Source organism: Carcharhinus amblyrhynchos, chromosome 6, assembly GCF_965287045.1.
Source record: "Carcharhinus amblyrhynchos chromosome 6, sCarAmb.v2.hapA, whole genome shotgun sequence".
Taxonomy (NCBI): Eukaryota; Metazoa; Chordata; class Chondrichthyes; order Carcharhiniformes; family Carcharhinidae; genus Carcharhinus; species Carcharhinus amblyrhynchos.
In genome coordinates this window covers 44,928,802-44,946,165 of record NC_137329.1, presented here as the reverse complement: position 1 = coordinate 44,946,165, position 17,364 = coordinate 44,928,802, and the positions used below count along the sequence as shown (strand labels likewise).

General features: G+C 41.3%; 2 protein-coding genes across 5 annotated transcripts in view; one reads left to right on the top strand and one right to left on the bottom strand.

Annotated features, from left to right (window-relative positions):
• Positions 1–11,293, top strand: part of tmem86a (transmembrane protein 86A) — a 29,367-nt gene extending 18,074 nt beyond the window's left edge. For 2 of the 4 annotated variants that reach the window (XM_080190335.1, XM_080190334.1), the window contains one exon: positions 1,581–11,293. In XM_080190335.1, the coding sequence (XP_080046461.1) occupies positions 1,581–2,014 (434 nt within the window). In that variant the 3' untranslated portion in view covers positions 2,015–11,293. The remainder of the gene's footprint in view (positions 1–1,580) is intronic. The other 2 variants (XR_013886815.1, XR_013886816.1) reach the window with 2 other exon arrangements.
• A 4,893-nt stretch (positions 11,294–16,186) lies between these two features.
• Positions 16,187–17,364, bottom strand: part of LOC145344456 (circularly permutated Ras protein 1-like) — a 64,100-nt gene continuing 62,922 nt past the window's right edge. Inside the window, exons 19-20 of the mRNA XM_080191596.1 lie at positions 17,239–17,295; positions 16,187–16,369 (exon numbers count right to left, since the gene is read on the bottom strand). Of these exons, the coding sequence (XP_080047722.1) occupies positions 16,259–16,369; positions 17,239–17,295 (168 nt within the window). The 3' untranslated portion in view covers positions 16,187–16,258. The remainder of the gene's footprint in view (positions 16,370–17,238; positions 17,296–17,364) is intronic.

Sequence of the window (17,364 nt, the reverse complement as noted above, 5' to 3'; positions counted from 1 at the left end):
TGTGGCAAATTTATTTCCCTTATTCTGAGTGTATGTTAGTAAAATGCCAGAGATATTTTGAGGTCTAGTGTAACCGATGCTGTGTACAAATGATGTAAATATATGAGCACTGATATCAATTGTTTGGGTTCAGTTGATGGCAAAATCTTTGAACTGCTCTAACATTTTGCTTTTTCTAATTTGGGGTTTTGTTCCTCAAATTTATTTTGCCCTAAATATTTGATCCCTAATGAAGCATTGAACCCCTGGGGCACAATCTTAATATCACCACCGCTCAACGTTCTATCCCTGCATGCAATCTCCCGGGCCCTGTTTTGCCAGTGAGACCAGCTTCACGACTTTTAATGAGTCCCAGACAGCATCATCCAGGCTCACTTGCACTTACCTCCTCCCTGCTTAGTCTCACACCCGCAAGAATCAAAGGTGGTCTCCGCCAGTGATGGCCTCACTGAGGAGATTGGGGATCATTGAAGCCCCTGGGTCGTTGCAGGCATGGCCGGGCAGTGTCCATGGGCCAGCCTGGCACTACCCACCAGGCACCATGGCTGCCCACTGTGTGGCAGGAGATGTTCCCAATTCACTGCGAGATTGGGGCACCTGCACAATGGCACCTCTAGCAGTCTGCAGCGAGCTTAACGTCATCCCACTGGTAAGGATCGCACTTCTGTCCAAAAAGGTGAGTGTCGTAAGATTGCATTTTAAGCTCATCCAAAACACAGGCCTGAAACTTCCATTTTCTCACGTGTTCAGCACTTAGAACTTTTTTTTCTTAAGGTTGCGCCCTAAGGAACAGAAGAGGCATATGAACCATATTGTTCTAATCAGGTTTTTCCTGTGGAGCCATGGCTCCACACTTATTGATGGCCTTCTGATGTCTCTTCTCAAGTGCCTGTTCAATTTATGTTGTGACTATGGGCAGTGAGTACTGCTTGAATATTCAGTGTCAAGGTAAGCACGACAAGATGCACACTTTCCCAACAGGGATCACTGCAGTGAGAACCATGGATGATTTTTTTTTCCTCCCTCTAGCCAGTAAGTATTGAAACCAGTTGTATTTGCATGGTAATACAGTGGTTAGCATTGCTGTCTCATAGTGCCAGGGATCCAGGTTCGATTCCTAGCTTGGGTCACTGTCTGTTGGAGTCTGCAAATTCTCCCCATGTTTGCGTGGGTTGCCTCCAGGTGCTCCAGTTTCTTCCCACAATCTGAAAGACGTGGTGGTTTGGTGTATTAGCCATGCTAAATTCTTGCTCGGTGTACCCAAGCAGGCGCCAGAGTGTGGTGTCTAGAGGATTTTCACAGTAACTTCATTGCAGTGTTAATGTAAGCTTATTTGTGACATTAATAAATGAATTTTAAGATCAGCTAACTCATGGTTGTTTGGAAATCAAACCAGGAACTTTTCTGAACTGAATTAAATCTGTCCCACTCCAGAAAGTCTATTTACCGGTGCAGTTGTTTTAAACACCTTTATAAATCAGCTGTCTTTAGTTTAAGTTTCCAATGTTGGGAGTTTTTATTTCAGTTTAATCTGTTTTATACTGTATTGTTTACGCTGCTTTCTCTTATCAACTTCTCAGGACTGCTCATGTTTGCAATCACGCATATTCTCTACACCTCAGCCTTTGGAATGAAGCCCCTGAATCCTGAACCTGGCTGCGGAGTGGTAGCTATTTGTGGAGTCTCTTACTGCCTGCTCTACCCATACCTTTCTGGCCCTTTCACCTACCTGGTGGCAGTTTACATCGCTCTAATCGGATTCATGGGCTGGCGAGCCATTGCAGGGGTGCAGCTCTTCAACGACCTCTGGACGTGGACCAAACTGTGTGCCTGCCTTGGAGCCGTGCTCTTCATGGTGTCTGACCTCACCATTGCTGTCAATAAGTTTTGCTTCCCTGTGCCTTATTCCCGGGCCATCATCATGGCCACTTACTATGCTGCCCAGATGCTTATTGCCCTGTCAGTCGTGGAATGCAAGGATGACACTAATAGGGACATCGGAAAGATGAACTGAGGGTCAAACCTTCTCTGACAATAACCTAACAAAGTATTCCTGAGTTCCAGTGGGCACATAAAACTGGAAAACTATGGTGTGATCTGATTTAGAACCATGTGATTTATTTTCATTGGTTTGCTTCTGTGTTAGCTTATTGTTACCTCCAAAAAGTTGTCTGCAGTCAGAAAGCTGTAAATACTATGATTGAAACCAGGATAGGCAGCACTCTAGCTGAACCCTGGCTAAATGTCCTCATCTTGCTGCAGTGTTGTGCTGTGGACTCCCTGCGTGTCAGTAATGAGATAGAAATGGTCCAAACTCATTTCAATAATTATCCCTTGGATCAGAGTGAGAGAGGGATTGAATTTAGTGATTGAATTCTGTGACAACAAGTTAATCTCAGACTCATTCTTCCTCAATAATGTTCTGAAATACCCTTTGCTTACACTATGTGGAAGCGTTATAACCAATACCACTTGGTTATTATGTAGTTTGACAAAGAAACTAATAATGACACTTAAAGGGAATTGGAAAATATTTGAAAGGGAATAATATAAAAGAAAGAATGAAAATGGAAGATGAAAACAAGGAACAATCACTTGGTCCATTCAGCCTGGTGATGTCTTGTACATCACAATAAATATATTCCCTACCCCACCAGAAGCCGTGTAATTTCCTGGGAATGGTGAGAAACCAGATCTAAAACCCAGGAATGTTAAGGGGGGAAATAGGAAATCTTCCTTTCTGATCTCCTGAGGAAATCGGAATTAGACCAGGAGGCCATTCTGGCCCTAATTCTCAATATACAGTACCTACCTCTTGTACAAAGTGATCTCTGCTTCAGGGAAAGGTTGGGGAAATGGGATTACAGTAGACAAATCCAGTTGAAGAGCTGGCACAGGTTTGATGGCCAAATGATCATCTGCTGTGTTGCAATTCTAAAGGTTTTTTATGTAATGTATGTTGCTGATCCATGCATGCATGCATGCCTCATGTAGGCTGGGTAATGATTGCAGTATCCAGAGGGGACCTAACTTTAAAGCTTTATGGCAAACTTTTCCTGATAAAATGGGTTGCATTTCAGGCCCTTAATCATAAACAGTTTCCTATTTTAAAGTGTCATGTACCAGGTGCTGTTGGAAAATCAAACCTTTACTGTTGTACAGCATGGGGGGGAGAAGTTCAGCGCTTTTCTTCTGTATCCAGTGCATTCTAGTGCTAATCCATACTGATGCCATGTCTACGTGTGGAGCCTAATTTCATGATGGGGACCGTTGCCAAACATGTAGTGAAAATTATGGGATGTACACCCTTGAATTTCAGATACATGTAACTGGATGAGGCTTCTCACAGTATTGTGTACTTAGAAAATCACTTCCATACTCTTTAGTTTATCAGGCAACTTTCTACAGAATTTAGGTTCATAATGGAAGTGTATCAAAATATAAATATCAAGTTGCAAATTTTGTCACATTTTAATTGCACTCTTTGATTTTCTCTTCTCCCGTTTTTGAAGGTTTTGACTGGAGCTGAGATTATGATTCAGAGGCTGCTGGCAGTCCGGTAGCTTACCAGGTAGCCATGGGTAAGCTGATGTGGTGAGTGCTGGCGGATGCATTGAGTGATAGAAGCTGTTTGACGGTGCTGGCATCACAACTTATCCCAGCCCTGTCCCGGACACATGCTCTCTTTCCAACAGGGGTTACTGAATAGCATACAGAGAGAGAAGTCCTCAACAGATATTTATTGTCCTTCACAGTTCGTGCACAGGAACTCTGAAACTCTACCTGGTACATCAGCACGGATCAAATCTGAAGCCTTCACGGATGGTATAGCTCAGCTATTCCTTGGTCTTAACCAGTTGAGCCATCTGCTGTTCACAATTGATCTGAAGTTTCATCTGGATTTAACTTTCTGGCTGAGTTTAAATTCTGTGGATTTTCTAGTTTAACATGAAGCAGTTGTCAGAGTATTGGAAGGTGACTCTTCCATCGGCACCACTGCATTGTATTTACTTTCTCTTACACCAGGACATGTGTGATTTGCACATCTGGATGAGGAGTGATGATACCAGTGTTGATAAAATAATCCACTAAAATGGAGAAATGTCCAGTGGGAGTTCCTTTATTCAAAGTACCCATCTTTTTAAATGCTATTTCTCTCTAACTTTCACTAACTAGAGGGCTGAAGAACCTCTGGAATTCCAGGACCTGTCTTTTTAATTGTAGAATGGAGTGGAGGTACTCTGAACAAAAAATATTGCTCCTGGACTTAGTTTCTTTCTAATAGGTGTGCATCAGGGCTCAATGTTCCATTTGACTATTTTATTCCCTACTTGTTTGTCAGACAAAGTGCTTTGCTCTTTTAGCTGAGAGCAGAGAGAGGTTGCAGCACCAAGTAGAACCAATACGTATTACTATTCCAGCATTATCTATTGATTTCAGTGTACAGGAGCAAAAGTGTTACCAACCCAAGGACTTTAATATACAGGCAAGACAGCTGTGTGCTTACTGGAGGGAGCTACACACACAGATGTGCATCGGCATAGGAGAATTGCACGTCAAGCTGCATGTGTAACCATTTCCTGCACCAAAGCTGTGTGTAACTATTTCCTGTATCTCATAATTATGTCTAACTATTGACAGTATGTAGATAGCTGTGTAACTACTGTACCTACACAGTATATAAACTGTTGTAACTGTCTCCTGTATCCTACAGTATTTAGATTGCTGTGCAACTGCAATTTTCTTCTTTGTATTGTTCAGCTACTCACTGCAATAATTAGTTGATGGGGATAGCTAGTTTGCAAATTCTACACACACCTCTCTGTACTATGCCTATAGTATGTAACTGACTCCTGTACTTTACAGTATTTAGATTGCTGTGCAGCTGTCTACTTTGCCTACAGTCTGTAAATGGCTGTATGCAACTGTACCAACAGTGTTGTGTGTAACTAGCTCTGGTAGCTCCAGTATGTGTCCTGGTTGCTGAAGCTGATTGTAATGCCCTTATCATTGCTGCAACTGAGATCAGTTAACTCGGCACAGACCAGAAATCAAGCATGGCAATTTTCTTGCCTGTATTGCTCAGCTACTCACTGCATTAATTAGCTGATGCATCAGGGATAGCTTGTTTGCAAATTCTATTCATAGCTCTCTCAGTGATTTGTGTTCTTTTGAAATAGTCCAGTCACTGATTTGTTTAGAATGATTGATTATGATTGAGCAATAACACTATAATCTTTATTGAGTGGTTTAGGTGGAGTTATAAATCACAAGATCATTCTTATTCTCCACTAACAATTTTGAGAAGCACACCAGCAATGGTTTAAAAATAGCTATTTAAATTATACCACTGTGTTATAGCTTATTTTTCAGGAAAGTGTATTGCTGACTGTGTGAAATCTTTGCCTTGGGTCCATTGGCCTCTTTTAAGGTCAAACCAAATAAACTCAAGTTAAATCAGGACAAAGTAAAAGGAGCAGCTCCCCAAAAGGAGGGGGAACAGCCCAAACAAAATCAAAGTACAAAGGAAACTTGAAAACATCAAATTTAAAATGTCATTATTAGGGTCAATAGTGCACTCCAGCCCTGCGGTACCCAACGGGTTTTGGGTCCATTGGAGCTATGAAAATCATGATCAATGCACTTCTGTCCTTCTAATCCTGTCTGAGGAAGTATTTTGAGCAGTTAACACTTAATGGTCATTTCAGATTTGTCACGTGGCTGTGGTGGGTGATGATGATGCTTATTACACCAGACTCTTAGAGCACAATATTGAAGTGTATTGATTAATGTGTAGAAAACCCCACCCCTCCTACAATCCTGAGTCCAATGTGCTGTACTAGTTCAATGCATTTGATTAACGACTGCTCACTAGTGATTACAACAATCAATGCTGACATTAAATTTAAAGAAGCTTGTGGAATTGGATGATGTAGTAGGTTAGGAACTGGTCTTTCACTCCAGAATCTGAATTGAAATTTAGCTGGATGGAGTTTTGTGCAATAGTGTCAGAACCACATGTTGTCTACTTACCGGAAGAGTTCCTTACTAGGGAGGTCTCAATCCTGTTTCTAGTAATCAGAACTGTCCCCAGTGTGATGGCAGTTGGTACTGAATTGGCAAACTTGTCCAGAGAGCAACAGGGTGAGAAATAGACAAATGCCATACTGATGCAATATAGAGCACGTTCATGGAATTGGAACTGAAGTACATCCTTAGGGCAGTGTGCATTAACTGAATACTTGGTGCTGACACGAAGATCACACAGTGGAAAGTAATCTAGCAATATCCACAATCTTTATGAATATAGAATAATAAATGCCTTTTTTAAATTCACAAGATAATATGAGGAGGAGAACATGTACGTTTGGATAGTTGAGACTACAATAAAAGAATGTAGGCTGGGGTTTTTCAGGCCTGTGTGATGGCGAAAATCCCATTATAGCCACTAAATCTCATGAGAGATCCACAATAGGAATTGCACTGGGGAGATCTCACACATAGCATAACATCGTACTTCCTGGGCACTGGCAGGAGGTGGGTGATGATTTGGGGGAGGTTGGAGATTGCCAGCAATAACAGGTGGGAGTGAGATTGCCAGCATTATTGTTTTGGCGGTGAGGGGATTGTCATGATGCCTGTTGACGGGAGCTTGTCATTTAGCTTTGAGATCAGGACACCATCTCTGTGGAACTGGCTTCGCTGATGCCTTTAGGCCCCGCCCTCAAGAATGGCAGCGCAAACTCTGCTATTATTTTGACAAAGTGTCAGACAATCTGGAGAGTGAACCTGGCTGTTTCTCTGGGAAGAAACATGTCAGTTTTCAGTCATATCTTGACACTGCCATTTCTTCACATTTTCCATCTGCTGTAAGATTATTAATAATATAGGCATCGTATGGAGTAGGACGTGTGAGCTCAGTCTACAATAATATATAAACCTAGGTGAAGAATTAGTGCTGGACATCACCAAGGTTGAAAAGAGCACAAAAAAGACAAAATAAATGAACATTAGGATTTTAACAACGTGAAAATTTCAGGGAGCTGGAAAGATTGAGGGAGTTAAGGAGCCCCAAATTTTGACTTGATGTGAGAGATTGGGAGTTAGAGACAGTGGTGAATTTTGATCTATGGCAAGAAAGAAGAGAATGTGTGGGGTTAATGGGATGAAAAAGGGAAGTTCCGAGGAATAATGATCTCTATAATATTGCCAAAATAGAGCAAAGAAAGAAAGATGGCAATGGGTAAAGAGAAGCCAGAGGCTACAGATGAGACAAGTATCTCTTATTACAGAACGAGCATTTGTATCGTGTCCAGTTATATAAGAGAGGTTAGAAGAACTTGGGAACTTTAAAGAAATCTTAAACTTCAATCTTAATGTTTAACTCTGGACATTTGAGATTCAAGAGAGTAGAGCAAGTGTGCTCACATGTATAGCTGTTTTTTAGGTCAGAGCAACTTGGGCTAGCATTATGTTTCAGGTTGATGACATTCATCAGAATGTTTAACCTGAAACATTAACATTATTTCTCCCTCCACAGACATACTGAGAAATTTATTTTTATTTCAGACCTCAATTAAAAAGTAGCTGTTGATTTCCCATCACCCATTTTACACTATTGCATAAAATTAATCCTCTAGCCTTATGTGTTATCATACTGATGTAGGACAAAAGGAAGACTGGGAAGTTAATTTGGTACATTTTGGTAATTTAAATCTGCCACGTTTCTAGTACACTGATCAGTAAAGAGAAGCAAAATACTGCAAGGTAATGAGACAAACGGTACTGTAAAGAGGAAATGATATGATTAGGAACAAACAAAGAAAACAGAACTTAAAATGCTATACACTGAATTTTAAACATGTTTTCCAACAATTATTTATTGTTAAAATTCTCTTCTAGATATGCACTGGTGCCTTTAAGGAGGGAAATGACATGAACATATGGGAGCATCAAAAGTGCTCATAATTGGCTATTCATTATGCATGATTCTTGTTAACAAGCCATTTGAACACATGAGAATCAGTGCATTCCTCTCTTGTTCAATGCACACAAACTTAATTTCGCAACATCAGATCAGGAATGGGACCTCTGACTGAATTTCCTTGTCCCAATTTACTGATGTTGAGACCAATTGTAGCTCCCCTTCTGCTTTCAAATTTAAATCAGCTGATTTAGTTTAGATTGGTGATCACCTAAATTTAGTTTTTGAATTATTTCAGGGTTGACTCACTCCTTCTCTCAGGTCTGGATGTGCGTTTTGAGAGGATTAGGGGTATAAGGTTTGTTTTACTCAATTGGAGGACACCACAAGAATGTTGTCTGTGTATTGCTGATCTGTCTACTGGACATGTGACAGGAGTTTGTGTACTCTGTCAGTGATACTTTGTTATTTTTGTTTCAAGGAAGCAACCAGTGAGGAATCTATTTGTTTAGCTAAGATACAGTTTTGATGTGTCCGAATGTACACAATTCATTTGGCACAACAAATAATGTGTGTATGCCAGTACAGTAATCCCATCCTGTGCACTCTGGTTAGAAGGGAAAACTTCACTGCTGGCACGTCCAGCTGTGTATGTCTGTGTATGTGCACAGTGGACTCAAGGGAAAAGGGAATGATTGACTCTTGTGTGATTCTATACAGCTATGTGTTTCAGTTTCAGGTCTGGCAAATGTCATACTTAATAAATTTGCATGATAGCAGAGATGATACATTTTGGGAATAGTTTATCACGTAGTATCCAGCTGAGATGCAAAATTGAGACCCTGCCTACCTGTTCGGACTCCATGACCCCATTGAAGAGCCAGGTGACTTGACCCAACATACCCCTCTCAACCAATGCCACCAGAAAAAAGATTAACAGCTCATTCATTTTATTGTTGTTTGTGTGTTTTTTTTTATGTGAAAAGGGCATTGTAGTTCAAAGTAATTCATTGTATCTAACACACACATGAGTTTCTGAGACAATGATAAAGTGCTTTCTAAATGCACACATGGATTAGCACTTCATTTCATAGACCAGTGACACAGTCAAAGGTAAATCAAGTTCCTTTTTCCTCTAGTTTTATATTTTACCTGCTCTGTATTTAAAATTCTTAAAAAGCTCGTGGGAACCAAACTTCATGGTGTTGCATTTTATTTCATTTATGTGACATTCCTTTCCTTCCCTGGTGATTAGGAATATTTGCTGAGGGAGTGTTAGGTAGATATTGATCACCCTTTCACATATACTCATTCTTTATACGTGGACCTAGATAAATGGCAGCTGCTCCATCAAGAGAACCTTCAGAGTCAAGGCTTTTCTGTCTGCATTTTCCCACAGCTTCACCACATATTTCAGCAGAAGACACTGTGTATAGATTCAGAGCAGGAACCTGAATGGATTTGTTTTACCTGCCCTTCCTGAACAAAGGTACTGAGGCCAATTATTGCTGCTCTAACTATTGTCAGCATATGTCTAGAGGTTAGACTAGTGGGATAGGTCTCACCTACTTTGCTGAAATATTTGGCATTATGATCTTACTGCTATATATGCTATAGAGTATGAATGTCTTTAACATATTTGTACCAATTTCTTTTGCAGTCTAAACAAAAAAAAACATTAATTTAAAAGATCCTTGTTAAAATACCGACAGAATAATTTGACGGGAGTGTGTTAAGTGCCTAAATTATGATATTTCTCAGAGGTATTTCTAGTGTTTTAATCCCTGTTCTTCTATACACAGGAACATTATAACCCAATACAGCATGTGTGTGTTTATAATAGTGCAGTATTAGAACCAAGGAGAAATATGTTATATAGATGCAGCATATATGTACAGTGCAGCATTAGCACTAAAGGAGAAATTTATATTATGTAAGGAAGAGTAATATTTTGGTAAAGATGTATCTATTTTCCTTTCTGTGTCTGGGGAATCTGCATTCCCTGGCTCTGGACAGGTGAGACAAAGATGCAAAGATCTGTTTATGTTGGGTCTCCGTCTCTGCACCATTGAAAGTTTCAACATGTTTAGTGTTTTTGAGAATTGGCATGAAGAACACGTGCAATGTAGTGGCCCTCCCCTGTGAGAACACCATGTTGATGTTACTAGATTGTGCCATTACGCTGATGGGTGTTCACTTGTGTTTAATGGGAGCTGTGATGCCTTGTTGGTAAGGTTAAGGACCAGTAATTTTGTAAGCAGCGCATTTGTTAACACAAGACAGTTGTGGATTGCAAGCTAACTGAGTTCTTTCTCATGCTTCATTGAAGAGCTTCAATGTTAAGAACTTTATCTGCACCTATGGTAAAACTGAAAACTTGCAAAAGTAATGCAGCAAAACTTAAAGGTTGAAACTGCTCTGGAGACCACTTACATTTGTCATAGTTGAGTTTGTGGATTTTTGCTTTTAATTTTAGGAATTTCTTAAAGTTGAGGGAAATTGATTGCTACTCGGTACCCAAGGTTTCATTTTTAGCTGAACAGCTGTTAGTTAGTGTTTTGCTTTGGTATGACTGAGTGGAATCCTAACTAAATGTGAATTTAATTGCAGGGACAGCGCAGACTCGGTTTCTGTCAGGTCTTCGCTAATACTTAAGAACTGGACTTTCTTCCCTTTGATAATGAATAGGAGAATCTAGCCCTAGTGTCAGTATAAGAGAATGGAAGGTACCAACTCTCAGACACAATCTTGAGATGTGTTGCATTTTACTATATGACTTATTTTAAGCCTATTTGCCACCCAAGCCGATTTTGGGCTGGATATAGTTTTTGTATGATTGTGGCAAAAGGTAATAACCGTATTTTAAAATTATTTCTTCTTAAAAAAAGTTTGAATTTTGTAATTGTTGAATCTGTGCACAGTGCATCACTCCAGGTATCTACCATGCAATAACCATTGCTGTATCAATTGCTTTTCTTCAAGACATAACAGTTTATAATAGACCATTTCGTAATTAGTTGACCTGTATTGCCTGTCCTATAATTCCATTGGTCGACTAGTGCGCAATGTTACTGAGCTCTGAGTATGGATATCCTGTTAATGTTATGATGCATGCATTGAATAATCTGAATTTTGTGATTCAGATGGTAGCTACCTTTGGTTTGTATATCTGTTTCATGTACTCTGATTTGTTTTCATTTAAAAGTGTTTATTTTCATTGTAAAAGATAGTGCGGTGAAATTGTTCTTTGCCTATAATGCAAAATGGGTGGCAGTGAATTGACAGCCTGTTTTAAATCTTGTTTGATTCTCTATTCCGTTGATGTCAATGGCGCTGCTTAAAGTCTGTTAATAAATTGTACAAAGCAAATTGGTGTTCTTCATTTGTTGTTTATATGTAAACCACCCCCCCCCCTCATCCCAAACAATGAGCAAATGCTCTTACCCCTGTCCTAAATTGCTGAATCTTCAGTGGCATGCTGTTCTGTGGATGCTCCTGATACCATGACTGTGAAACTTGAAGTGAATGCTGACAGGCTATTCAGCTGTTGAACCCTACCCCTCCTCACCTACAAACATGCATTCTCCAACATAGAATCACAGAATCGTAGAATGGTTCCAGCACAGGCCAAAACTGTTTTGTTATCAGATTCATATTAGCTCTCAGCAAGAGCAATTTAGCTACACCACAGCTGTGCCCTTTCCCTGTAGCTTTGCATTTTTTCACTTCAAATGCCTATGTTATTCCCTTTTTAATTAAAAGCAGCCATTCGCCATTATTCTGTTTCCTGTCATTTGATTAACCTCATAAACTATGATATCACTATCCCTTTTATCCCAAAGGCTTCAGTTTTACTGGCAAGCCTGTTATCTAACACTCTATCAAACACCTTTTGGAAGTCTATGTACTCCTCACCAACCCTCCTTGTTACCTCAAAAAACTCCCAATCACGGTGGTTCAATACAATGTGAATTTAACAAATCTGTGTTGCTGTTCCTTAATTAACCTACTCTTACAAGTGACTATTAACTTTGTCCCAGATTATCATTTCTAAAAACTTTCCCGTCACTGAGATTAAAGTGACTGGCCTGTAGTTGGTTGGTTTGTCCTTGCATTCTTGTTCAAAGAAGAGTACAAGATTTTCAATTCTGCAGTTCCTTGGCACCATCCCCTATATGTAAGGAGAGCCCAGAACCACCACAATTTTCACCTTTACTTCCCTCAGCATCCTTGAATTTATCCCATCCATAGTGATTTATGAATCATACAAGTGCAGTCAACATTTCAAATATCTCCTCTGTACATCAATTTTTAATCGATCCAGTGTTTCAACTACGTTCTTATTCACCATGAGTCCTTGGTAAAAACAGATGCAAAGTACTCACAAGTTAGTCATTGTGACTTGATGTATTCCAGAACACTGCAGCAACAATTATGTCACTATTGTAAGCTCAGCTGACTGTAGATAGAATAGGGATTACTCCTGAGGCCTTCTAGTCCAAAGGACTCAATTATATGCTGATGGTACAAATTGTGCTAAGTAGAAGCTCTGTTATTCATTCATGTGTCACTGTGGGGTAACTCAGGTAAGTAAAATGTGGAGATGGACAAGACAGTGAGTCATAATACCTGACACTTTTAAAATTACATTAATTGTTAGGAACAGGAAAACACTATTTGGGTCGAATGAATTTGCCTTCTCGGGTCTATACATCAATCTCCCCTGCTAACTGAGGTGAGCAGTATAAATGAGTTCAGTTGTTCCTTCACAGTAATCCACATTTGTATTAACCTTCAGATGAAAAAAGTTCCATTCTGCCTTTGTTTCTTATTCATTTAATTTTAGGCTGTACTAACTGATGTTTGAACTCACCATTCACATTAGTGGACAATTTTAGATCAGTTTTGAAAATTCTCATATTCTGGGAAACTTTGTTTGTGCCAACTTGAAGTCTACTTCATTTAAAGATATGCCAAAGTTTCCAAGTTAACACCCCAATGTCAGCTCAGGCCTTCAGTGTACCAGTGAATCACGCACCTCCTCTAACCACCCTCTTGTTCCTAATATAAGAGTAAAATGCCTTTGGATTTTCCTTAATCCTATCAGCCAAAGCCATTTCATGTCCCCTTTTCACCCTTCTGACTCCCCTTTTAAGCTCCCTCCTGCTCTCTCTATATTCCTCCAGCACTCTCCCCGTTCCCAGTTGTTTAGACCTAACGTATGCCTCCCTCTTCTTCCTGACCAAGTCCTCAATATCCCCTGTAATCCACGGCTCTCTAATCCTGCCTTTCCCATCCTTCCTCTTTACGGGCGCATGTCTTTCCTGCAACATTATCAGTTTGCCCTTGAAAGCCTCCCACTTGCCAACCGTGGACTTGCCCGCTAACAACCTCTCCCAATCAGTGTCCTTCAGCTCCCTCCTAATCCGGCTATAGCTCGCCTTCCCCCAGTTCAGCACCCTCCCCTTCGGACGGCACTCATCCTTTTCCATTTTTATCCTAAAGTAGACAGACTTGTGGTCACTGTTAGCCACATGTTCGCCTACTGCAACCTCAACCACCTGCCTCGGCTCTTTACCCAAAACTAAATCCAGTATAGCCCCTTCCCTAGTCGGGCTAGTTATGTACTGCTTCATGGACCTTCCAACACACATTTTACAAATTCCTCCCCATCCGTACCCCCAGCTCTAGGCACCTTCCAATCCACTCCAGGAAGATTAAAGTCACCCACTACAATCACCCTATTCTTTCTGCACCTATCTAAAATGTCTTTACAAATGCCTTCCTCCACTGCCCTTGGGCTGTTGGGTGGCCTATAGTATACCCCTAGCATAGTAATCGCTCCCTATTCCTCAACTCCACCCACAGTGACTCAATCCCTAACTCCTCCATATTGTCCTCCCTCTGCACTGCTGTGACTTTTAAGCTTAACTAACAACACCACCCCACCACCTCTCTTCAACCCTCCTCTGTCACACCTAAAACACTTATACCCAGGAATATTCAGCAGCCAGTCCTGCCCTTCCTTTAACCACGTCTCCGTCACTGCCACCACATCTAAATTCCTCACGAACATCAAGGCCCTAAGCTCATCCATTTTATCCGTTACACTCCTCGCATTAAAACAGACGCATTCCAACCCTCCAGGCCCACTTGGATCCTCATTTCCCCTGATAATTTTCCTTTCAACCAAACCTACCCTGTCACCCAACTCGCTCCTGATCCCAGTGCCTAATGGGCTATCAGTCTCATCCCCAGCCCCCTTCCCTATTAGTTTAAACCCTGCCGAAACACTCCAGCTAACCTTCCAGCTAAGATATTTGTCCCCCTCCCATTCAAATGTTCCCCATCTCTCCTGTACAGGTGCCCTCTCACAAATACTTTCCAGTGATCGACAAAAGTAAAGCCCTCTACCTTGTACCAATCCCTCAGCCACGCATTCAGCTGCATGATCTCATTATTCCTAGCCCTGCTGTTACTAGACAGCAGCCCAGAGAATGTCACCCTGGAGGCCTTGCTCTTCAGCTTGGCCCCCAACTCCCTAAATTGCCTACGTACATCCCCCCTACTCTGCTTTCCTATGTCCTTTTCTCCTACGTGTATAATTACTTCAGCCTGCGTCCCCTCACCCTTCAAAATTCCCTCTATCCTCTCTGATACGTCCTGTACCCCTGCTCAAGGGAGGCAGACTACCATCCTGGAGTCAGGCTTTTGCCCACAGAACCGCCTATCAATTCCTTTGACCCTCCCATCCCCCAGCACTATCTCATTGCCAGCCTGACAAATGCGAGGTGATGCATTTTGGAAGGAATAATGCAGGGAGGAGTTACATGATAAAAGATAGACCAATTAAGAGTATAGAAATGCAGAGGGACCTGGGAGCGCAAGTGCACAAGTCTCTGAAGGTGGCAACCCAGGTGGAGAAGGTTGCGAAGAAAGCTTATGGAATGCTAGCCTTTATAGGAAGGGGTATAGAGTATAAGAGCTGGCGTCTAATGCTTCAGTTGTACAGAACTTTGGTTAGACCACATTTGGAGTACTGTGTCCAGTTCTGGTCACCTTACTACCGGAAGGACGTGGAGACCCTGGAGAGAGTGCAGAGGAGGTTTACCAGGATGCTGCCTGGTATGGAAGGACTGGGTTATGAGGAAAGATTGGGTAAACTGGGGCTCTTCTCCTTAGAAAGACAGAGATTAAGGGGGGATCTGATAGAGGTGTATAAAATAATGAAGGGTATAGATAGAGTCAACAGTGGCAGGCTTTTTCCTAGATTGGAGACAAATATCATGAGGGGTCACAAGCTAAGGGTGAGGGGGGAGAAGTATAATTTGGATACTAGAGGGAGGTTTTTCACACAGGGTCGTGGGGGTATGGAATGCACTACCAAGGTGGTGGAGGCAGGCACGCTGGACTTGTTTAAGGTTTACTTAGACACGAGTGAAACAGGGATGGAGGGTTATAGTAGATGGTATTAAAAAGGGTCAGAGCCTCGGGACGATACTGGAAATGTAATACTACATGTTAATGTTTTGTCTCTTTTAATCCGCAGGTGTGTCAGTCCACCTTGTTGTCAAACGAGGGGCATGCACACCGTGGGTCGTGCGTGGACTGCTCTTGGATGTTTCGAGAGTGGCCTAGTACTTCGCATCGTTGTGTGTGCTTAAACCTGGACCAGCAGATGGGCACCACAACAGCTCAGTGACTATCACTGCCAGCTGTGCAGATTCATGGATTTGGGCCTGTGTCTGTGGGAGTTTGCACATTCTCCCTGTGGTTGCGTGGGTTTCCTCTGGGCGCTCCGGTTTCCTCCCACACTCCAAAGATGTGCTCTTAGGCTGATTGGTGTGCCAAATTGACCCTACACTATTCTCCCTTGAATCTGGTTACAATAGGGGTACCATTCACATACACACGGGGCAAGGTAGGTGTAGGAAAACGCTTTGTTAAGATGGCGGCGCGGGCTCGTTGGGCCCAAGGGCCTGTTTCCCGTGCTGGGTTGTTCTTTGTAAGTGCCAGGGAACAGCAAGTGCGTCAAGACTTAATCTGCCATATTATCCACTGCAGTTTTTATTAAGGTCTGCACAGAGCTTTCTTCCTCAAATGTGTCGATTGTGCAAAAGATGCTGATCTTAGAAAAACAGCCTGGTTCAGCTGAGTCCACAAGCAAAAGAGGGAAGGGGAAGAGTGGAATTAACCCCAGTGACTCAATATGACCACATGAACAGTTTTTTTAAAACATAATTTATTTTCACAATGGCAATATTTTGTAAAAGACAAATAGATGAAAAAAATTGCACAATGTTTAGATAATCTGCTACTCCATCCAGCTTGTACTTAAAGTGTTGGGACCACAGTAGGTTTTGGTTTGGGTACGGGCTTCTTTAACATTTTGCTCTTTGCGTTTTTCAGACGATAAACCACGCTTGCAACCTCATCGGATAATGTCTGTAGGGAATTTAAAATGGAATTACCTCAATGGAAGGAGGTTTTGCTACTAAGATAATATCTGAATTTCATTTCACCTCAACCCTGAGAACAAATGAAATCTACTGCTGTTGTAACAGAGACTGCCTAACTCAGAATTCCGGTCTGTCTGACATCAGTATACGTGACGCTGAGGAAAATTATAGAAATGAACCTGTCTAATTCCAACTAAACACAGTGCTACATGAAGACTAATCTTGAATTTATTAAGCAGCTTTTGGAATTGACTGAAGCCCAAATGGAGAATCCTGTATCTAGTACTGTTCTGGGACTTGCTGCGTTTTTTTTTACATAAAATAGGAACGCACTCCTCATGGTAAAACATTTAGCGATACCTATATATTTAATGACAGCACATGCATCTGACACCATGATGCATTTCCATGGCATTTTAAGTCCTGTTATTGTCTGCAACAAATGAAAAGTAGCTTGTTCAAACACAGTTCCATGAAGATGGTTTCCCTTTAAACTACTGATTTCTCGTGCAAAGCATTGCTCCCATGAATTTTATCCTTTTCACTTCTTAAATGTTCCCTCCTCTCTTTTAAGTTACCAATTCTTGGGGTAGTTTCACCTGAAACAGAAGACCTGTCTTCTGCTTCTAAGGAACCAGTCTTCTTTATGTGAATCTGATCAATATGAGTTTTTGTGTTACTCTACTGTTGAAACCATTGCGGGTGATGTTGTCTACCTGGCAACATTGTTTGCCTCGCCCCCTTTGTGCTTAACTAGAGAATTGCGTCAATTGTAGTGTTTCAAATACGACCCTGCTTGCACCCAGCAGCTTTAATCTAATGCCCGGCAACAAACTTATTGAAGTAAACACATACCTTGAAAACAGAATCACTGTTTTCTCTCTCATTTTTTGCTTTTGCAGTACTTCCCAGCTGAAAGAAGATCATAAACAATTAAAATCTGATAGTTAAGCATAGGGCAAAATGTTATGGAAATTGTAT